Below are 24,326 nucleotides of genomic sequence, written 5' to 3' on the forward strand. Positions count from 1 at the left end.
ATGGTTCTGAGCATGAAATCTAGCTGGAGAAGTACATTTTCGCTGCATGCAGAATTTGCTTTATTTTGTAAGCGTACTTTAGTAGCTTGCGCTGTGTCAAAAACATACAACTGTCCATATCCTGGAGAGGTAGAAGTGTTAGCGTATAGTGGAGAGGTTTGGTGATAAATTTGCCCATGTATTTTAAAACAGTATGGCCCGTGGCCAGGAGGTTGAGTTATCTGTGCACCCATGGAAGCAAACACTAGAGAAGAGTTGTATTCTCGAATGTGTTCACGATCATTTTTAGCTTCTGATGTTTGCTGTGTAAGAAGCTGTTGTAAAGACACAGGTGGCTCCCGCAAGGGTGGTAAAGCTACTTTACTGTTGTGGCAGCACCTCGAGTGCTTGTTGGATGTATTACGCTCAGCAGGCCAGTATTCTGCATGACATGGAAGAGGACGAATAGGAATTGAGAAATGCAGTGTCGGCTACGTCTGGGTGGGACCGGTTTTGAAGTGGAAGCAGGACGAACCAGAAGAGAAATATATATAAGTGATTTAGAAATAAATAGAACTTTTTCTCCAGGGGAAACATGACTTTTTACAGAAGCTCAATAAATAAATAAATATATATCCGCGCACACAATTAGGTCTGAACACAAATTGGAAAGAAGTAAAAAAACATCTGACTTGACAGACCCAGTCACAGTGAGGCATTGCTGTTGGTGTAAAGGAGCCTCTGTTGTGTTTCTTCACACACTTCTGTTGAAGACTTTGTTGACTGAATGTCATTGGTGTGTCAGAAAGAGGATGTGCACCTCGTAACTGAGTCTGCCCTTTTAATTAATTTGTTACCAGCCCAGCATACCACAGTGTAGAAAATTCCACTGGCCATCACAGAGTTGTAGAAGATGCAAAGGAAGTCACTATTCATATGAAAACAGTACAGTCTCCTAAGAAAAAAAGAGCCTGCTCTGCCCTTTCTTACACACAAGACCAGTCCAACCTGTCATTGATGTGGACCTCCAAGTCCTTGCAGGAGTGCACCACCTCAACATCTACTTCCTCAATAGTGACCAAACAAAGAGGCTCTTTGGTGCGGTGAACATTGATAATCAGTTTCTTGGTTTTGCTGATGTTAAGTTGCAGACAATTATTTCTGTACCAAGCAACTACTTTGTTTAATCAGTACAAACCATAAGCTCAGAATCGCCCGAGAATTTCTGCAAGGGGCATGATATGGTGTTATATTTATAGTCGGGGGTGTACAGAGTAATGAGGAAAGGAGACAGGATTGTTTCAATCTGGACCAACTAACAGTAATGATTTGCTTAAGAGAGTGTGCTAGATTTTTCTTTTTATTACAATGGAGCACCAACATGAAAGATGACTTGTTTGGGGTCATTGAGTATAATACAACAACAATATGGCAATAGTGAAGGAGTCTGCTACAGTCTCTCCTATTTGTGTTACTCAGTGGAAGCTAAGCAATAATAATAATAATAATAACTAGCCAACCCGCGGCGTAGCATAAGCCGCATAATTATGTATTGATGAGTGAACACTTCCTGAAAGACACAGTTGTCCAAATGTTTGAGGATACGACTGTAGGTGAATGAAAAGATGGAACTCTGGAGAGGGCAACATACAATTGTCCATGACTGACAACTGGAGGACCGCCGTCGCACGCTCATTCAGCGAGTCACATCCGCGACAAACAGTTTTACACGCTGCATACAGCGATTCACATCCGCGACAAACATGATTCTTCTTAGATGGTCCTGCCGCATCCACCCTCGTTCTCAAAGCATACACACTGCCTGGTCATGTGCCCGCTCGCAAGACACCCGCCCACCAACTCTAAGACCATGGGATACTTTTCGCAAACTATTTTACACGCTGCATACAGTGATGCACATCCGCAACAAACAAACTGTTTTACACGCCGCATACAGCGATTCACATCCGCGACAAACATGCCTCTTCTTAGATGGTCCTGCCGCGTCCACCCTTGTTCTCGAAGACATACACACCGCCTGGTCATGTGCCCGCTCGCAAGAGCAACTCACAGAGACCCGCCCACCAACTCTAAGACCATGGCGTGTAAAACAGTTTGCGATGGTGGACGCAGTCGTGTGTCATAACCGAAAAGAATAATGAAAAGTCAATGTGGCTCAGAGGTGCATGTGGAGTGTAGCAGAGACGAACGTGAATGACGCCCTGTTTTGTGAGCTGCTAGGCATGGCTCTGTGAGTTGTTGTCATATCCAATGACGCCGTGTTTTGTGAGTTGCTGCATCCGATTTGGTGGGCGTGGCTCTGCGAGTTGTCGTCGTATCCAATGGTCTTAGACTTGGTGGACGTGGCTCCATCCTGCGTGCTCCATGGGTGTCTTGCTTGCGCTGGTGGCTGCTTAGTGAATTATATATATAGATAATATCAGAAGACTTTTACTTGGTACACTCAAATACATGACTTTCCCATTTCACATACTGTCTGATTTACTAAAGTATGTGTTAACTTGCAAGGCTTAAGCATGGATTAGCACTTTTCTAAATCGAGCAGGAAATTTTCAACTTAATAAAACCCAGGCTGAACAAAGGTTTGCTGCTCCCCGAGTTGGACCTGAAAATTTCAGATAACAGGAACAATAAGCATTTCATCATTGCACTGAGCAGTCAAAAAGAAGGGTGAGTGGGTTTTCAAAGTGCACTTTTATCAAAAATAAATATATAAATAAATGTTTTAGGACTGTAAGCATGACCTAATTAGTATGAGTAAAGTATTGTAAAGAGTTTTAGATAATTATTGACTATAAGTGTGTAAGAAATCAAGGCTCCATAGGGTTAGCAAAACATAGCTCACTGTTTCTAATAAAACAAGCAGAAGAGAGAAGGTTGATTGCTTTGATATGGTGACCTCATCTGAAAGGCTTTTCAACACAAGCCCCTACGCTGTGAATTGTTAGACTGTTACGAATTATAAACATGGTGATAATATGAAGTTGTCATTTAATCCCCAGTGGCCACCTTCTTATTTAACCCCCAGACCCAAGGAAAACATTGACATTAATCACTTCTTTAATGGGTGACAAAAAGCACTTCAGCATGTGAAAACTGTGACCTCTATACTGACAATATGCAAAACAGATTTTTTTTTTTTTTAATACATTCGATCATGACCATTTACAACAGTATATGCTGTCAAACAAAAATATGAATTTTACTTATCTATTCATTCATTTACTTAAAGCCTATAGAGCATATTCTCAGAATTTGATCAATGCATGCCTCAACTCCATATAATAGAGCCAGTGGCCTTGTAATTTCAAACCTAGCCCTATAGCAACTAAGCAATAGCTTCTATAAAAGAGTGTGTGACACTGCAATTAATGGCAGGATATTTTTCTTCACCTTTTTTTGTCAGAAGCTTGAAAGCATGCATTGGAAGAATTCCTGTATTTTAATAAACAACATACAGTAATATAAAATGAATAAAAGATTTAAATAAAATGTGTTTATTTCTACAACAAATATATAAATGATACTGGGAAATAAAATCTACTGTAAAATATGTAGTACTAGGGTGTTGTACCATGTTAGCCATTATGAATGTAGAGAAAAGCCAAGCAAAATGACACCTTTTATTGGCTAACTAAAAAGATTACAATATGCAAGCTTTCGAGGCAACTCAGGACCCTTCTTCAGGCAAGTTGCCTCAAAAGCTTGCATATTGTAATCTTTTTAGTTAGCCAATAAAAGGTGTCATTTTGCTTGGCTTTTCTCTGTAAAATATGCAAATTATCAAATACTCCTAAGAATTCTGCTAAGCCATTTTACACTGTCTCAATTCTTGTAATCTTAAAAACTGGCCAATATATAAATGCTTCTACTTAAACCACCATACTGTACGTTTCTTTTTTTCTTTTTCGTTATTTAATTCAGTCCATAAAACTGAAGATGATCAGCTATCTAGCAGCGTATAACATGCCTATACTTTTTATCCGTTTGCAATAGGGCAGATTTCAAGCCAACATGTAAACAAATTCAAGACGGCCAGAGTACCCATGAAAACCACAAGTGTCCAGTCCACTACAAGGACCGGACAGTCTTCAGCCTACATGTTTTACATGCTCTTCGTCCATCAAAAATTTTTCATTGCACTGAAAAAAAATTTGAAAAGGACTGATGAAAACCATGAGCTGAGAGCTATTGTTTGAACATGGTATAAAGGTTAATTCACAATGAAGACTGCACTTCATTCATTTTCATACTGGCACACGTAGAGGTAGAAGTCTCCACAGATGCTCATTAACATTTCATGGGACCTTTTCTAGCTAATCAACAGATCGGCACAAATTTGACAATTCATTGTTCTCAGCGAATCGCTGCGTTTGCAGGTCACCTTGTTTGCCAAATATTTTCCTGGAAATTTGCCATGTTGCATGCACAAAATATGGTCCAAAAACTGCCTAAAATTGAGGGGTTTTCTGGTCTAAAATAGTGGTACCCCAAAAAACACAATGTGGGGGTTCTCTACCAATAGTGAGTCAGAAGGTGCCAAACTAATATACAAACTGAAGTGATTTCAAAGCATTCATAAATGGCATTTGTACCTCAAGTGTGCTAGGGATCAGAACCATTTCAGCAAGACCCCTAAATGTCACCTTTTCCATTATCTATGGGTTTAAGCATTGTAAAACAAAGCTTTACTGCAAGAACAATCAGAATCCACATATCGTTATCTTCCTGCTGCTTTCCGTACTTGTGTCAATGACCTACATCAAGTCTGGAAAACCGTGAGTACATTTATGACGTCAGTTTCAGACCCCACTAGGTACAATTGAGCTTGAAAGTTTGTGAACCCTTTAGAATTTTCTATATTTCTGCATAAATATGACCTAAAACATCATCAGATTTTCACTCAAGTCCTATAAGTAGATAAAGAGAAACCAGTTAAACAAACGAGACAAAAATATTATACTTGGTCATTTGTTTATTAAGGAAAATGATCGAATATTACATATTTTTGAGTGGCAAAAGTATGTGAACCTTTGCTTTCAGTATCTGGTGTGACCACCCGTTTGCAGCAATAACTGCAACTAAACGTTTCCAGTACCTGTCGATCAGTCCTGCACACCGGCTTGGAGGAATTTTAGCCCATTCCTCCGTACAGAACAGCTTCAACTCAGGGATGTTGGTGGGTTTCCTCACATTAACTGCTCGCTTCAGGTCCTTCTACAACATTTCGATTGGATTAAGGTCAAGACTTTGACTTGGCCATTCCAAAACATTAACTTTATTCTTCTTTAACCATTCTTTGGTAGAAGGACTTGTGTGCTCAGGGTTGTTGTCTTGCTGCATGACCCACCTTCTCTTGAGATTCAGTTCATTGACAGATGTCCCGACATTCTCCTTTAGAATTCTCTGATATAATTCAGAATTCATTGTTCCATCCTGGCCCAGATGCAGCAAAACAGGCCCAAACCATGATACTACCACCACCATGTTTCACAGATGGGATAAGGTTCTTATGCTGGAATGCAGTGTTTTCCTTTCTCCAAACAAAATGCTTTTCATTTAAACCAAAAAGTTCTATTTTGGTCTCATCCGTCCACAAAACATTCTTCCAATAGCCTTCTGGTTTGTCCATGTGATCTTTAGCAAACTGCAGACGAGCAGCAATGTTTTTTTTGGAGAGCAGCGGCTTTCTCCTTGAAACCTGCCATGCACACCATTGTTGTTCAGTGTTCTCCTGATGGTGGACTCATGAACATCAACATTAGCCAATATGAGAGAGGCCTTCAGTTGCTTAGAAGTTACCCTGGGGTCCTTTGTGACCTCGCTGACTATTACACGCCTTGCTCTTGGAGTGATCTTTGTTGGTCGACCACTCCTGGGGAGAGTAACAATGGTCTTGAATTTCCTCCATTTGTACACAATCTGTCTGACTGTGGATTGGTGGAGTCCAAACTCTTTAGAGATGGTTTTGTAACCTTTTCCAGCCTGTTGAGTATCAACAACTCTTTTTCTGAGGTCCTCAGAAATCTCCTTTGTTCGTGCCATGATACACTTCCACAAACACGTGTTGTGAAGAGCAGACTTGATAGATCCCTGTTCTTTAAATAACACAGGGTGACCACACACACCTGATTGTCATCCCATTGATTGAAAACACCGGACTCGAATTTCACCTTCAAACTAACTGCTAATCCTAGAGGTTCACATACTTTTGCCACTGACAAATATGTAATATTCGATCATTTTCCTCAATAAATAAATGACCAAGTATAATATGTTTGTCTCATTTGTTTAACTGGTTTCTCTTAATCTACTTTTAGGACCTGAGTGAAAATCTGATGATGTTTTAGGTCCTATTTATGCAGAAATATAGAAAATTCTAAAGGGTTCACAAACTTTCAAGCACAACTGTAAGTCATATCACCTACATGTCTTTCAAAATAGTTAACCCCAGACATAATACAATGACCCCAGACATTACCTTACATAGCATCTGTTTAGTGTGCACTCCAAAAAGAAGCTAAAATTGCTTAATTTGTCTTAAATATTTTTATTTCTTAAGAATAATTCAAAATTATTGATGCCATAGAAAAGAAACCTTATATAAAAAGTTAGATCAAATAGAAAAAAAACAAACAAAACAAACACGTAAGATCTAATTGAAAAAAATAAAAAGCTCTATGAACATGTACTGTATGTCTTTCAATACATTCAGCTACGGTGTTGCATTTTGTTTGGACATACAAGTAAGAATGTGACAGTACAACTCTCCTCAAAATGGGAAAGAAAGACCTTCTAATTAATGCCAAAATATGTGGAAAAGAGGCTGCCTTGGTGAATATTTAAAACTCCACCCAAGCTCCAGCAATAATATTGTGAATGCAGCAACCTACGAATGGAGTCACCATGCCAGGGACATCTAAAAAGTACTTTTCTCTCATCAATTCAAAAGATAAAACTTGTATCCAACATACTGAGACTATAATTCATTTTGTTACATATTAATGCCTCAGATACACAATTTATGCATTCATATTTAAACCAAGTGAACAAGACATTAAATCGCTGTTTAATTATACTGGAATCTTTTGCAAATTAGTTTCTTAAATTATATAAAAACTGATGAATAAAAGCTTGTTTACTAGCTTGTAGGGAATGAAAATAAAACTCTCCACTTAAGGACATGCTCTGGTAAACAAAAATGTTAACAATCCTCAAAATTTAAAACAAGTGCCAATCCAGCACATAAGAAATTTGAATTGTCTGACACAATTCCATTTAAAACTGACTGAAGTGACTTTATACATTTCTTTGAGAATAAACTAGATAATAAAAGATTACAGATTAAATATTGGTTTCCACACCTAGAAGCACTGGAGAACTCAGTTGTAGTAGCTACACAGACAAGATTAGACATACTTGATGCATCTTTATTGCACCTTACTTGTATGGCACTCGCTCTTATGAAGTGTGTTCCCGTAAGGCCTGCTCTCTGGTGCTGTCATTTCAAGGCACCTTGCTTGCCTCCTGTACACATTTATAATTCCTGTCTTTGAACTTCCAAGTTTTAGCATGACTCTCACCATGCCACCTACAACTTTACTCCTCCACATTCAAAATTCCCCTTTCAATTGCATAACCAAAGCAAAACCAACCAATCGGATCACTCTGAGGGACCAGGCGGACACAGAGACCTTATTGTCTTATTATATAACTAGACAAAGAGCTCGTTTCGACAACGTAAGATGAAACGGGCACGAGTGGAATAGTACAATATATAGTAAGTATAAGCACCACAAACCTGATATCGGTGTATTGAATGAATGCGTAATTAGGCCTCGAGCTGTAGTCAAAATCGCCTTTCAGGCCTCTAGAGCTTTAATCGAAGTCGCCTTTCTCTTTGAATTTTCGCGGCCGTAAATCCGCCGCCTGCCGCGATGTCGGTCTCGTAAGGTTTTTCGGGCAGCTGCGCAGAAGGCGACTGCGCATTCGGCTTCGGACATGCGCAGAATGCGACTGCGCATTCCGCACCACAAACCTGATATAGGTGTATTGAATGAATGCGTAATTAGGCCTTGAGCTGTAGTCGAAATCGCCTTTCAGGCCTCTAGAGCTTTAATCGAAATCGCTTTTCTCTTTGAATTTTCGCGGCCGTAGTCGCCTTTCTCTTTGAATTTTCGCGGCCATAAATCCGAAGCCTGCCACGATGTCGGTCTCGTAAGGTTTTTCGGGCAGCTGCGCAGAAGGCGACTGCGCATTCGGCTTCGGACATGTGCAGAAGGCGACGTGCGCAGAAGGCGACTGCACATTCGGCTTCGGACGGACGTGAGTGAGTGAGTGAGGAGACTGGCGAATTATGTATTAAGATAGATAGAAGTAGACATTGCACCAAATTAACATCATTCTGGAAAAACATTTTTAAGTGCCTTTCAGATAGCCTTGGTGTCACAATCCCTCCTAATCCACTAACAGCTGTGTTTGGTGTTCTTCCAGATGGGCTTAAAGTGAAGAAGGACAAACAAACTGTGATTGCCTTTACTACACTATTGGCACGCAGACTTTTATTTTGCTAAACTGGAAGAATCCTAACTCTCCTCTTTTAAATCAGTGGGTAACTGATGTTTTATATTAATTTGAAATTGGAAAAAATCTAATTCTCACTTAGAGGATCTGTGCAGAACTTTTTCAAAACCTGGCAGGATCTAATCAATAATATTTTAGAATAAGCTCTTAAAGCACTGAAGAAGTAGATTCTCTCCAATTATCTATATACGTCTATTAAACTCATCAATTTTTTTATTTTTACGTTTTACTCCATTGGCCATGCTCTCTTTTTCAGGGGTGGGGGTTGACTTGTTTTCAATCCTATTTTTTTTTTGTAAAAATTGATCTTTATTTGTATGGAATGATTACAATAAAATCAATAAAATTATAAAAAAAAAAAAAAAAAAGTAGATGTTGAGAGTAATAAAAAAAATTTTTAAAAAGTGCATGTATACTTGAGTAATGACCGCAGGGAACAAAGCAATACCTGATCATTACTGCAATGTCAATTGCCAGTTTAAGGCGGTTTACCCAGGCTTCTACCTATCCCACATAACCTCCATTATCCAGAGAGCTCGGCATCTCATATGTCTACAGGGGGCTATCTGCCTTCTCAAGTCCTAGGAGAGGACTGCACACTTGCACCCAGGTCTGTGCATTCCAAAGGGACTTTGGGAACAGAGTTGTATCTCACAAAAACCTAACCCATTTACACTCCTGCCAGGGCATACTTATGAGGCAGTCTACCCACACTAGCAACTGGAAAAACTTTCCCATTCCCGTATGGGCCTTTCTCCTGTTTCGTCTTTCTTTAAGGTCCAAAAAGTTCTGAATAGGTTAAGTCATAGCACAATACAATTTTTTAAAGTAAAACAAATTGCATTACCAGAGTGGATATACAAGAAAATAAACCACATGTGAAAATTCTCGGTATTTCAAATGACCTTAAAACACCAGGATGAAAACTCATGCAGTGAATCAGAAAGGAAGGTCAAAACATCCCAAATGCAGAAATTCTGAAATAGGTCTGCGATAAAGTCTGAAAATGACACGTAGGGGAAAGCTAGTGTATTATAATGCATCATAAAACCTCCTAAGGTGTATCAATGGTAACATCAAGACTGACAAGTAGGTTGCTGAATATACATACAGTGATTAATATGAGGTCCAAGATCACTTTAAACGAACTATAGAGGTCGTTGACCAAGAGTGAGAACGTGCTAACTCTTTAGCCATTTCAGAATTGCTGCACAAACATGAACAATATGGGATGCTAGCGAAAAAGCATACACCTTTGCTAAAGAGATAATTAGTAATGTTCAACTATGTTGTCAGGAGTAGGCAAAATCTGAAACTGTAAAACTTTGGAATGATTTCAAAATGATTTCTTAGATTCTCCTACTGTAGAAGACATCACATAAGCATTGCTTGCAAGGACGTGAAGGCTTAGAAAACTATTCAAACAAGTAAAAATAATTACAAACACAAGGGAACTGTATAAGCACTATGCTGTATAGTGTGCATGGGTATTGTGATCTGATTCTGCTTGTCAGTTTTAGGACAAACCCTGTTTATACAGTAAGTGTGATGTAGACAAATCTGATTAGGCCTTCCTGTTTTTAACTTTGAGAACACAATGCTCAATTTTTAAAATTAAGCCAGAATACTGGGCATTTTATGTGGTGGCACATCTAACAAGGAACATCTGCTATGTAAAGCACATCACACACCCACACACTGAATTAACGCATCAACACACAGAAATCAGGGTCCAGAATCAAAGAGACCAATAGTAAACACAACCACATTTGAAGATGTCCTTTTGATGTGAAGCCACATATTGAACGAATCTTTCACAATAACCCACTCCATACCATCTTTTTAAACAAGAAAAAGGAGTGAAGAAAAAAAAAGGAGGGAACAAGTGACAGAATCATAGAGATAGATGAAGAAATAAAGCGAGCAGGTGTGTGAGCATTGTGGATAGGGTGTGTCTATCCACAGTAACAATCTGGCATATCATCTCTTATCAACTGCCATAGACTTTTCAGAAGAGCACAGATTCTTAATTTAATTAATTTGGGACACAAGCGGACACCAATCCTAAAAGTGATGTGTGATGATAAAAGTTTTGGAAATGAAGTGGCTTTTTCCAAAATTTTGTGAATTTTGCTTCTTGGAAACTCTGGTTTTATTTCAGAGACACTGCTTCTGTTTTCATCATGGTTGAGATATTGACATGTTCTGGTTTTTACTGGCACTAGTCAGTGGAGTCAAACAGTGCCTACAGAGTAGTGTTAGCTTTTCATGAATAATATGTCATAAAAAAATGTGTGTGTGTGAACTATAATGTGTAGACCAGTTAAATGCTGACACCCCCACACCACCACAACCACTAAAGTAAGCTTCTTGCTTCTCTATTAAACTAAAATGCACACACAGTGGAACCTTGGTTTGCGAGTGTTTTGCAAGACGAGCTAAAATTTTTAATAAATTTTGACTTGATAAACGAGCGAGGTCTTGCAATACGAGTAGTACGTATACGCTTTGTCTGCTGAGCATCATGTGATCACAACTGAGCTGATGGTTCTTCTCTCTCTCGCTGCGGGATTGTGGGCAAACGTCTCCTATTCTCCGTCTGAGTCAGCGTGCCTCACTCATATAGTCATCCGTACGAGCGTATACTGTTTACTACAGCATTGTGACTGTGTGTGTATGCTGTGACGTGACGCGCGAGTCCCGTCTTGCACCCCAAAACACGAAGCTGAGTCTCAGTACTTTAGCAACACCAGCTTTATTCAGCTTGAAACAGCAACAGCGCGGTTATTTATTGTAGCGGGATCTGCCACTCTCCTATACACAGACACAGCAGTCAGGCAGGGTCGCGGCCAAGTAGTACTGTGCCCTGCGCATTTATAATGTTCCTTGTTCTTGTATCACCCATCGATGGCAGGCGCTTATAGCATGTCCGCGTTCTTTTCGGATTCGCTTTTACGGCAAACTGCTACAGCGCTGGGAGACTGTGATTGCTTTGGGACGCTCTTCCACGTGTCGTCCCGTTGGGTGGAATCCCACAAGAGTTGAGAAACTCACTCACACCAGCCATGATTCTTTTCAAAGGTAAAGTGCAGGTTAATTTGTTTTATGTATTTTTACTTTATATTTTGTATTAATCATTTTTATATGAATAGTTTTGGGTTGTGGAGCGAATCATCTCAGTTTCCATTATTTCTTATGGGGAAATTCACTTTGATATACGAATGCTTTGGACTGCAAGGCACGTTTTAAAGTTCGTGGTGAAAGGGCTTTTTCCCATGACGCGGGAGGAGGGTTAGAGTTGGCGGGTGGGGCTGTGTCTTGCGTGCGTGCGTAGGGCTCTGTCTTGCGTGCGTGCGTACCCCATGGTCGGGCGACTTAGTCTTTTACATACATATATATATATATATATATATATATATATATATATAGAGAGAGAGAGATTATTTACATTTATATAGCACTTTTCTCACTACTCAAAGCGCTCAGCAATTGCAGGCTAAGGGCCTTGCTCAAGGGCCCAACAGAGCAGAGTCTCTTTTGGCATTTACGGAATTCGAACCAGCAACCTTTCGATTGCCAGTGCAGATCCCTAGCCTCAGAGCCACCACTCCCCCTTTCATTCACTTTATTTTCTTCATGAATATGTGTAAGGAACTGTAAGGAATGTCATGTATGGCAAAAAAATGCATGGCAGTATACTGTACAAATATACTACAAATAGTATTGGTGTAATGGGAACTGTGGGATACAAACTTACATGATCACACAATTCTTGATTTTATTTGTGTACTAATTTTCTACTTCATTAAATCACTTGTTAATTTTTTTTCCTCTATGCACATTTATCACTTAATTGGAGGGATGTTATGTTATCATTGTTATAATAAGAGAATGAGAAACTGTTATAACGTGCGATATTAGGAAGCCTCTTGACATTTAATTAGATCCACGCAGGGAAGCTCAAGTCTTGTTCTCATTTGTGATGAATGTTTTGTTTTGTTTCTCCCTACTTTGATCCCATTCCCAAAACATAAAGCCTTTGCTGGACTTGTATATCCTTTTTAGGTCTCAAGGGAATCGAGTTTTTGAAACTGCCAAACTTGAGGATGACAAACAGACCTAGTATTACAAGCACAGTGTTGTTAACACTTTCCACAGTGCCTTTGTTATAATGATAGAAAAGACAATCCCTAAAATAAAGACTGCCTGTCTTATTTTGTTCAGCAGCTGAGCACACATAGCATGAGCTCCAGCTGCAAATGACTGAACACACTGCAGAAGTGCAAGTCCTAGTGCAGGTCTGCACCCCAGCAAGATACAATGAACAAGCTATTAGAAAGGGGGACTTCAAGATGCAGTGAGCATAAGACTATAAAATTAATTTGAGCACAGATTATGATGCCTAGAGCCTTTCCCACATTAAGTCTGTTAAAAATTTCATATAAATTATTAAATAAAAATGTCATGACAAGAAGGTTACGTTAGCTCAGCAATGTGGCAGAATTCCTATACTCAGAAGGACCATTACAGATGGACAAGTTCTGCTTGGCTCTGCCAGTGACTTTGATCAAATAAGACTCAGCAGCATTACTTTATTTTTGTATGCCAGTAAAATCCTGGCAACAGAACAGGAAAACACCAGGATAAGAAACATTAAGGATGAATCCTACTGCAAATATTTGATTTGTGCAAGCAAAAAAAAAATCCTATTTGTAAAGATGGCATTGGTTGTTGGAAAGGAGTATGTATGATGTAAAATGTTTCTAATATTGGAAACTTCTAAGATAATATCATAAGATGTCAACATCACTGGACACAGGCAGCACAGTGGATGCAAACTCGATAAAACTGAAGCAGGCAAGATTTAATCAGTTAAGTGTTTATGTTTTTGTAATACTATAAAAAAAAAGAAAATAGTATATGTGAAATCAAAAACTTGCATAGCTTCAATAATTGCAGTTACACAAACATTCAATGTGCTTATAAATTGTCTTCAGAAATTATTCAGACCCCTTCACTTTTTTCACATTTTGTTATGTTACAACCTTACGCTAAAATTGTTTCATTTTTCCCTCATCAAGTAGCACTCAATTCCTCCAGAATGACATTGTGAAAACAGGGTTTTAGAAATTTTTGTAAATTTAATTAAAATAAAAACTGAAATCTCACATTGATACAAGCATTCAGACCCTTCACTATAACACTTGTAATCTGTTTCAGGTGCATCCCATTTTATTGATCGTCATTGAGATGTTTCCACACCTTCCATGGAGTCCACCTGTGCCCAATTCAACTGAACACACCTGATTAGGAAAGGCACACACTCATCACTAGTTCACAATGTCTATCAGAGCAAAAACCAAGCCATGAGGTCGAAGGAGTTTATGCCTGAACAGCTCAGAGAGAGGATTCTGGTCAATTCATGGATCTGGGAAAGGCAACGAAAATTCGGCAGAACTGAAGTTTCCCAAAAGTACACAGTTCTTAAATAAGTCTGGAACAATGGTGACTCTTCATACAGCTAGATGACTGACCAAGCAATCGTGGGAGAGAGGTGACCAAGAACTTGATGGTCACGCTGCCGGAGCACAGAAGAACCTGTGTGGAGACAGGAGAAATTTCCAGAAGAGCAACCCACCACTGCAACACAACACTAATTTGAGATTTATGGGAGAGTGGCCAGACAGAAGCCTTTTCTTAGTAACAGGCACACGGAAGCCCGCTTGGGGTTTGTAAAAGGGCACCTGAAGACTCTCAGATTATGAGAAACAAGATTCTCTGGTCTGAAAAAAACAGGATTGAACTGTTTGGCGTTAATTTCAAGTGTCTGGAGAAAACTAGGCACAACTCCTCACCTGTGCAACACCATTCCAGCAATGAATTTGCGAGGGTTCTTTTTTTGCGGTACAGACTGGGATGCTAGACAGGGTTGAGGGAAAACTTAACAGAGCAAAGAACAGAGATATCCTTAATGAAAATCGTTCGAGATTGCTCTGGACCTTAGACGGGGATGAAGGTACACCTTCCAATAGAACAATGAACGCAAGCACAAAGATGGCACATGAATGACTTTTGGTCAACTTTATGAATGTTGAGCCCAATCGAACATCTCTAAAGAACCTGGAAAAAAGCTGTCCACTGAAGGTCTCCATCAGATATTGAGAAGACTTACAGGGAAGAGTGGCACAAAATCCCCATTAAAAGACCTTACTAAATGCTTGTGTCACTGGGATATTTCAGTTTTTATTTTTAACAAACTTGCAAGAATGTCTAAAATCTTGTTTTCACTTTGTCATTCTGAGGTATTTAGTGCTGTCTCATGAGGGAAAAAAATTGTTTAAACTATTTTAGCAGAGGGTTACAAAATAATAAAATGTGAAAAAAGTGAATGGGTCTGAATAATTTCTAAAAGCACTGTATATGTAACATAAAATTATTAAATTGTGCCATTATTAAACAAGCCCATACGAGCGTCAAAATTCTTAACTGCTCTTTATCAACATAACTACTTAAAAGTATAGAATACAGTCGAACCTTGGTTGCAGTGCACAATTCTCTTTAATAAAATCCCTGTGTGCGTCTATGTGTCCGTGTGTGTGTGTCTTCTGGTGAAGTGTGCATGTGCGGGGCACGCTGCGACACTTCAAAGGCCGACTGACGCGTCACACAAGACAGAGAGGGCAGGACCTATAAAATATCGCGCGGATGATCCAATCGAATTTCGGTAAATGAGGTAAGACCTAAAACATAACACACGAAAAATCCAATCGGGTACTGAGACGCGGAGACCAGCTTCCCCAAAGAGGTGGGATTAGTGTTTGTTGTTGTGAAAGTGTTCACTCTGAGGATGTCAAATTTGCGATTAACAAACCTGGCCCGGTAAAGTGTTTTCCTAAATATATGAATTTTCATGATATTACAATAGGATGACTTTTAAAAGTAGATTTATTTTCACGCACATAAAATCCGTTGCTGGGGAGACGCCATACATACAATAATCAGCTGCACGCCAGCACAGATTAAAATACTTGCTGGAGAGACGTATTACTGTGAGAGAAAATTAAAGGCACACAATACAGTGACGCATATTACTGCCACATACAAGCCAGTATTACTGTAACAGAAAATAAACGGTCCTTTGCCATATGGACTGTTCCTACTAATGTTTATGCACTACTATTCTAGCGCCCATTATTGTAATGGGCTTAATGTCTAGTTCATTCATAAAGGCTGTTCAGGAACTGATTTGTTTGAAAACTGAAGCCATTTTCCCATAAGAATTAATGTAAAATCGATTATTCCATTCCTGATCCGCAGATGATTGCTTATTTAAACCTTTGTAACAGTACTTCATGCATAAAATCATACAGAAAAACCAATGTAAATGCATAATATCTTACACAAAAGAATAAACACAATAAATAGATAAAATCTAAATGAAAATTTAAGTTCACATTACCTGTACAGAGAAGTTCTTTGGCCCCATGGTGGCTCATTGGGCTGATGTCAATTTTTGTTGACATGGGGGATAAAGGCGAAAATCACCTATAAACATCAAAAACTCATGCAATTATAGTAAATGTAGTTTCTCTTTGCTTGGAGGAATGTTAGACTCATTGACTTGATATCTAATTCTCTGCATCTGCGTGGGTAGTGAAGAGAAAACAATGGCAAGAATGGCACTGACAACTGGTGAGAGAGCGACATGAAATACTTAGTGGATTACTTTCTGCATATATTTTACTGTTTTGAATTGGACTCTTAATGGTCAGATTAAGATTTTGGTTCAAGTGATCTGGAGATCAAGAATGAAAACGAAATTGAGGTACCAGCAACAGCTGATCGGTCCCCAGATGATCGTAGTGCTGAATATGTTAGATTAGCCGATGCGCCTACAACGACGACTGCCTGGGATGACTGCGCTGCGACCTCCACCACTGCCTCCCATCCAAGGCAACCACAACTGCTGTAGCCAGAAATGATGAGCATGAAGTAAGAGCGGCCACAGAATGAGCAAGACGTTTATGTCGATTTATGTGTGAAATCATTGTTTTGTGCGTGCTGCTAATCCCCCCTGCAGCTGGAGACGGTGAACACACAGCAACAGCGCACTGCATACAGCAACAGATATTTTACGTTGGTTTATGTGAGAAACTATTGCTTTGTGTGCTTTTAGAAAACTGAGTTTTTCAGAAAAGGAAGAGTCTGCACTGAGTGGGGAGTGCAATGTAACTGCCACTCTTCCCACGCACATCTGAGCCCGCAGAGAATATGGATGCTGGTTTGTCTGTTTGGGAACTGAGATTCTGCTCAGAAACCAGTCTTTTGTTCAGAAAATGTGTTCAGAAACTGATTTGTTCGAGATGAGAGTCGTTCGACAACCGAGGTTCCACTGTATCCGGAAATCCAATCATCATCTAGTACTGACATTTGTAAGCACCATAAGAATAAAACACAAACTTACCACAAGCTCCAGGAACATGGCATCCAGTTCATCCTGGGCAGGCATGGGTAGTGCTGGCTCCATGGTATGCAAAGCGAAGTTGCTGTCATTTCGCAAGCGATAGGTAATTTCGGGGTGGTCACTCCCTCTGAAGCAACAGAAAATGAAGGAGACCCCCCTCGCAGCTCGCTTTCGAGGGGCCATGATGCCAAATCTTTTGGACCTCAGTTCATTTACTGATACCTGGAAAGGAAAAAAGAAAAATGCAATAGGTTAGCAGTGGAAACGTCTTATAAATTATGGGCTGATTTATTTGTTTAGATAACAAAAATACAAATGAGGCCAAGTAACCACACATCTAAAGAATATCTTAGCCACAATTTGTGCAGCAAATGTGGAAAAAGATTTTCTGAAATGATCAAAATCCTTGAGTAGGCCCAGAACACACAATTAGGTGGCTTTTCAAGGTATTGGCTTTTTCAAGAAGTGTACAGTTTGTAAGGTCAGAGTGTTGTCACTTATATAATACAAACCAATTCCTATTCCATACTGATTAGGAATATACATTGACAAAAGCACATATTAGTAGCTCTGAGACAAATGCTATAAAGCAAAGATGGGATCTAGAATGATACAGCAACAAAAATCAGAAAACCACATCTTGATTAAAATAATCAGAACATCAGCTGCACTCCAAAATACATTGCATGTATAGAAAGCTGTACAATTATTCACACATCAGAAAATCCTTATGGTGAACAAAATATAAAGACTTCTATGGCAGCATCTGTATAATGAACTACTCCATAAAGCACAGCAGAAGTTTTAAGACTTTTGCTCTACCAAGCAGAAGCAGCTCCAATTCCAGATACTAAATACTCCACACATCTGTCGTGAAACTGAAAACTGAACAAATACTCTGACACTGACCTAGAGAGTGTTTTGAAAGAAACACAAAATGAAAGGAGTGGAAAAGAAATAAAGCAAAGGTTGTGACTCAAGACAGGGAAACATGAGGAAAAATTCTGCATGTTATTCTGAGAAAAAGTCTCAATTCCATATATTGATCTAGAATTTAACAAATCCTAAACCTTAGTCACTCCGCATGATAATATTTTATAGTACATTTTATTAAATAACCTAATTAAAAAATATGAAGCAAAAAAAGTATGCAAGTTCTTCATTAAGTTCCTGGTGACTGTTACTTGATTGGCATCAACTGTGAAGTAAGGATTTTCTGCAACTGCTGATCAGCCTCGTGCATCTTTCATTCACCAACACATGTCATTTTGACACTGTCACACACACAAAAGAATTCTTGTGTAAAAGTACTGACACATGTACAATGTAGAGTGAAATTCTTACTGCATGTCTAAAGAACACGCAACACATCACACCTCTCAGGTGCCAAGACAGACAGACTCATTTACTTTCCACAACTTTTATAAGGTTTCTGATTTTAACTTGCGACTCCAAAATATAAAATTATTTTTTTTTTACTTTAAGTACGTTCTTTATAAAGTTGCTGCCTATTTGGACCCTTCAATTTTATAACAGTGTTAACCAACATTTTCATTGTCTAACTTTGCGTTGTAAAGCTAAATTTTAAGATTCAGTATTCATGGCCAATCACTCTAGTCTTTCTTGCTGTAGAAAAAGATGTTCAAATCTTTGATACTTCAACCAGCACAGCTAACACTAGAAACACAACTGGAAAAATTTCAAACTTATATTCGCTCTCATTGTTTAACACTGTGTGATGAAGAAAATAATAGACAAATCTGCATGATGCTGAAGCTGGAAAGCAACTGGAATATGACTCTTGGGTCATGCATGAGGCACCATTAAGGGGGGACATTGTAGTTCCAGTAAGAACAGTACGCTGCTATGCTAACAACAAGCCATGGATTACAAGTGACATCAAGGGCCTTTTGAACCAGAAAAAAAGGGCTTTTAAAGACGGTGATCAGCATGAGCTCAAGCGCGTGCAGAAGGAACTCCGAGTCCAGCTCAGGGCGGCGAAGGAGCAGTACAGGAGAAAGCTGGAGCAGAAGTTGCAGAATAACAGCATGAAGGAAGTGTGGGATGGGATGAAAATCATCACTGGCTGCAGCTCGAAGCGGGGTACCACCATCGAGAGAGACGTGAAGAGAGCAAACCAAATGAACAACTTCTTTAACAGGTTTGACCACCATAACCCACTCTCACACTCACCTCGGAGTATTGCACCCTCCACACATCCTTCTTCTGATACCAGCATAGGAAAGACATCCCCACCCATAATTACAACAGCGCAAGTGAGCAGAGAGCTGAGGAGACTTCGTGCCAGCAAAGCAGCGGGTCCAGATGGAGTATCGCCACGACTGCTGAAGGTCTGTGCATCGGAGCTGGGGGGTCCTCTACAGCGCATCTTCAACCTGAGCCTGGAACAGGGGAGAGTCCCGAGGCTTTGGAAAACATCTTGTATCACCCCAGTCCCAAAGGTATCACGTCCTAGTGAGCTGAATGACTTTCGGCCTGTTGCTCTGACATCACATGTGATGAAGACCATGGAGAGGCTGCTGCTTCACCACTTAGGCCACAGGTTCAACACGCCCTTGACCCTCTGCAGTTTGAATATCAGGAGAAGGTGGGAGCAGAGGATGCCATCATCTATATGCTACACCGATCCCTCTCTCACTTGGACAGAGGCAGTGGTGCTGTAAGAATTATGTTTCTAGACTTCTCTAGCGCCTTCAACACAATCCAACCTCTGCTCCTTAGGGACAAGCTGACAGAGATGGGATTAGATTCATACCTAGTGGCATGGATCGTGGACTATCTTAAAGACAGACCTCAGTATGTGCATCTTGGGAACTGCACGTCTGACATTGTGGTCAGCAACACAGGAGCGCCACAGGGGACTGTACTTTCTCCGGTCCTGTTCAGCCTATATACATCGGACTTCCAATACAACTCGGAGTCCTGCCATGTGCAAAAGTTCGCTGATGACACTGCTATCGTGGGCTGCATCAGGAATGGGCTGGAGGAGGAGTATAGGAACGTCATCAAGGACTTTGTTAAATGGTCCGACTCAAACCACCTACACCTGAACACCAGCAAAACCAAACAGCTGGTGGTGGATTTTAGGAGGCCCAGACAACTCATAGACCCAGTGATCATCAAAGGTGACTGTGTGCAGATGGTGCAGACCTATAAATATCTGAGAGTGCAGCTGGATGATAAATTAGACTGGACTGCCAATACTGATGCGCTGTGCAAGAAAGGACAGAGCCGGTTATACTACCTTAGAAGGCTGACGTCCTTCAACATCTGCAATAAGATGCTGCAGATGTTCTATCAGACAGTTGTGGCGAGCGCCCTCTTCTACGCAGTGGTGTGCTGGGGAGGCAGCATTAAGAGGAAAGACGCCTCACGCCTGGACAAACTGGTGAGGAAGGCAAGCTCTATTGTTGGCATGGAGCTGGACAGTTTAACATCTGTGGCAGAGCGAAGGGCGCTCAGCAGGCTCCTACCAATTATGGAGAATCCACTGCATCCACTAAACAGTATCATCTCCAGACAGAAGAGCAGCTTCAGCGACAGACTGCTGTCATTGTCCTGCTCCACTGACAGATTGAGGAGATCATTCCTCCCCCAAACTATGCGACTCTTTAATTCCATCCGGGGGGGGTAAACGTTAACATTTAACATTATACATAGTTATTGTCTGTTTTTCACCTGCATTATTATCATTCTTTAATTTAATATTATTTATTGTATCAGTATGCTGCTGCTGAAGAATGTGAATTTCCCATTGGGATTAATAAAGTATGTATGTATGTATGTATGTATGTATGTATGTATGTATGTATCTATCTATCTATCTATCTATCTATCTATCTATCTATCTATCTATCTATCTATCTATCTATCTATCACATGAACACATAAAGAGTACTCAATTGATATGATTTTTTATTTTCCTGAACAGTGTTTCACTCACGCAAAGTTCCATTTCAAATGTGTGTCAGCATCTTCATGCACCTCAAGCAAATAAAGCAGAGGGTTTATTTTCATATTTGTACACATTTTCAGGTCCACAATGTCTATGAAAACATCACCTAGAAAACCCTGGAGATCCTACAGACTTGTTTTGCATAGAATGCCTGGAGGACAGTAATGCCTCCTGTGGCAGCAGGCCATCTGCTTCTAGAATGCCCCAAACCTTCAACAAGATATAAATTCCTTAAATCTTTGTAACCCTCCAGAAATTACATTTATACCAAGTACTTGTTCTTTGGCTGAAGGCTGTAACTCCTGCACACACTAAGTCTTGCTTCATATCCAAAATGTGCCATTTCACATGTTCTCCTTTCCCCACAATAAATTGAGGCTGGCAGTGCACTTAGTATAATGACATCTCTGCTGCTATATCAGACATATATGATACACTTTGTGCAGAATTGCATCATGCATTTTAAATAAGGGCAGAACATAACCATTGATGAACAATTATTCCCGTTGATGCCTTTTTCACACAGTGCAAGGTCTAGCAAACCCAACTCTGGCATCAAATAAAGGATAGTTGCTGACATATATAATAAATACACACTTAAGCAATTCCCTGTTTGGAAAAAAATCCCACCAGGGAAAGACAGTGTGTGACTGTGGTAACACGACTTGTTGACCCTTTCACGGGCAATGGCAGAAAAGTCATTGCTGTCAATGTTTTCACATCAGTTTAATAATCTACTTGTCAAAAACAGAAGCTTGCTCTGTAGAAACTTGTAAATAAAATGAGAGAGAAGCAGCTACCCCAATGAGAATGGTAACATAAGAGATAGTCAAGGAGGCAGACACAGAAAAGTGCAGAGACAAAATAAAAGTGAACAACGTGCCACCACATTATGTGTGGGAGCCACTCACAGACTCCAAAAATGTGAGCGGACTGCTGATGTGAACAGTTTTATAATCATGCTGCTCCTGGTTTAAAGAAGTATTCCAAGAAATTTATAAGGCTGTAATTTGTACAATTTTTTAAATATAATAAAATAGAAGTTTTTATTTAATTTATTATTTTAAGTTTCCAGCTAACTGAAAAGTTCTTTTGCTTTTAAAGATTCAGTTACATCTCTTTTGGAAAGTTACTGGTGTCAAAGCAATTTGCTTTGTGTATAATGAAACACAGCCAGGTGGGAAAAATGCACACGCAGTAACACAATGGCTGCTTGCTATTTAGAAATAGTCATGTATTCACACAAGTATGTGAGTAGGGTTGTGTATTTTTAAACTATTTCTACACAAAAAAAAAAAAAAAATTGACTTCATTTTAATTTCATGTACCCAAGCGGATTGAAATGTGTTACTTTCCGTTTCACTAATAAATACTACTAAATACTGAAAGTTTTCTGACAAGCAGCAGTGCAACCCTAACAAGTTTTTTTTTTTTTTAGCTGACGTGAACATTAACATATAAAGTGAAAATAAAAATGTATACAATACACTGTGTGCCAAGAAAATATTTATTTTTATATTCACCAAAGCTGTACTGGGCTATGAACGTGTTATTTTTTTGAGGGTAGGGCACTAGGGACGTGTTATCAGTGCTGATGGGCCATTAGTAAGAACAAAAGGATTTAGACGTCGATGATTAGCCCAGAGGTTACAGTACTGAAATATTTACTTTGAGGGAACAAAAAGTCAATTTTCAGCACATTAATTTACAGCATTTTACTTCACACAACTTGTGAATCCTCAAGATGCTATTCAGTAAATGCTTTGTTACACTTCAGGTAAAGTGTGTGGCTTGCAATCAGAATTGCTTCTAATATTCTATTTTCAATTTATTTTAAAATGAAGTGCAATTTCTTAAATAGAAAAGCAGAAAACAACAATTGAAAAGTATTTATGTGATGAGAAATTAGTGACAAGTAGCCTATCATTTTAATAAAAAACAATCTCATCATAAAATGAAGATGGTCTGTGAGGTCTTTATCTTCCTCAATACAAAGTACAACAGTAATATATTCAAATGTGAAGAGTACTACACTATAAACATGCTTTTAACTCTAAACAACACAAAGTTTCACATTTAAATATCTTTAAAACATCCTGTAAGCAAAGGGACCTTTTCAAGTAGCTGTCCCATTTTCACGTGTCACTAATAGAACAATTGAACATAAACCAATTCCAGTAAACTCACCACAACTAGTTAGAAGTTGTTAGGATGTTTTAAATATGAAGTTTTCTTAGCAAACTGGGGATATATTTCTAAAAACACAAGCATAGAACAATAATATGAACAACTAACCATCATTTCCCTTTACATGCAACACTTATAAATAAAAAATGGCACAACTCCTTAAAATAAGAGAGCCGATTAATTCCAACATAAGCATTTCAGATAGAATTCAAGAAAAATGTGTGCCAGGTTAGATGGATTTATTTTGTAAATTACTTTCACATGGCACCCCCTAAATATAGACTTAAAGGGTAAACTGCTACATCCTTTAAACTTGTTAAAAAAAAGGGTGATAAAGTACCACTCACAATGGACAGATGGATACGTTTTGTAATTTTCATAAAATGAATTAAAAAAGAAGGTACAGATAATGTATGATGGATATAATTTTGTTACAAATCTGCATAGGGATATACAAAAAATCACAGCTATGAATTACAGATCCTTAAATCTTTGTATAATGGTTTGAATGCATTGTTATATTGTATATATTGCAAATTGCTTTGAAATTATACTCAATGTGAAAAGCATTTTATACTGTAACCAGTAGAAGAATACAAAAATCAGTCATTCACATATTTTTTACCTAGTCCATTTCTTGGAGACTATATCTTCTATCAATTGGTTATACCATTTTTAAAACACTATACTACTAACTGATTTGCAAAATATCACAGAAAATATTTTGTATTAAAAAATATAAAAAGAAAAACACTGACACAACAATTATTATGAAAGGAGTTCTATAAACCAGGGCACTTGCTTCCATCCATGGAGAACACAATAAAAAAAGCACCCAAAAATGGTCCACTGCCAAAACAGATTACAGATCAAAATCCAAAAGAAATAAAATACAGCTGCCTCTGTTATATGGAGCTGTGAATGAGTCACAGACATACCTCGAGTTACAAAATCCAGCTGGGTGCTTCTTACCGAACACGTTCACAGCACATGAAAGCACATTCTTAACTACAGAAAGCCACTATGAGGACTTGGGTCATCTTGAAATCTCGTCACGGCGGCTGATTATACTGCCATCCTGTCAGCTTTCTCTGCCTGAGTGCATAGGTGTAAGTC

The 24,326-nt window shown here is 39.1% G+C and overlaps 1 protein-coding gene across 4 annotated transcripts in view; it reads right to left on the reverse strand.

Moving 5' to 3' along the window:
- Positions 1-24,326, reverse strand: part of daam1a (dishevelled associated activator of morphogenesis 1a) — a 354,302-nt gene that overhangs the window by 166,916 nt on the left and 163,060 nt on the right. For 3 of the 4 annotated variants that reach the window (XM_028821962.2, XM_028821963.2, XM_028821961.2), the window contains exon 2: positions 17,048-17,269. In XM_028821962.2, coding sequence (XP_028677795.1) covers positions 17,048-17,230 — 183 coding nt within the window. In that variant the 5' untranslated portion in view covers positions 17,231-17,269. The remainder of the gene's footprint in view (positions 1-17,047; positions 17,270-24,326) is intronic. The other variant, XM_051919792.1, reaches the window with a different exon arrangement.

Source organism: Erpetoichthys calabaricus, chromosome 16, assembly GCF_900747795.2.
Source record: "Erpetoichthys calabaricus chromosome 16, fErpCal1.3, whole genome shotgun sequence".
Classification (NCBI taxonomy): domain Eukaryota; kingdom Metazoa; phylum Chordata; class Cladistia; order Polypteriformes; family Polypteridae; genus Erpetoichthys; species Erpetoichthys calabaricus.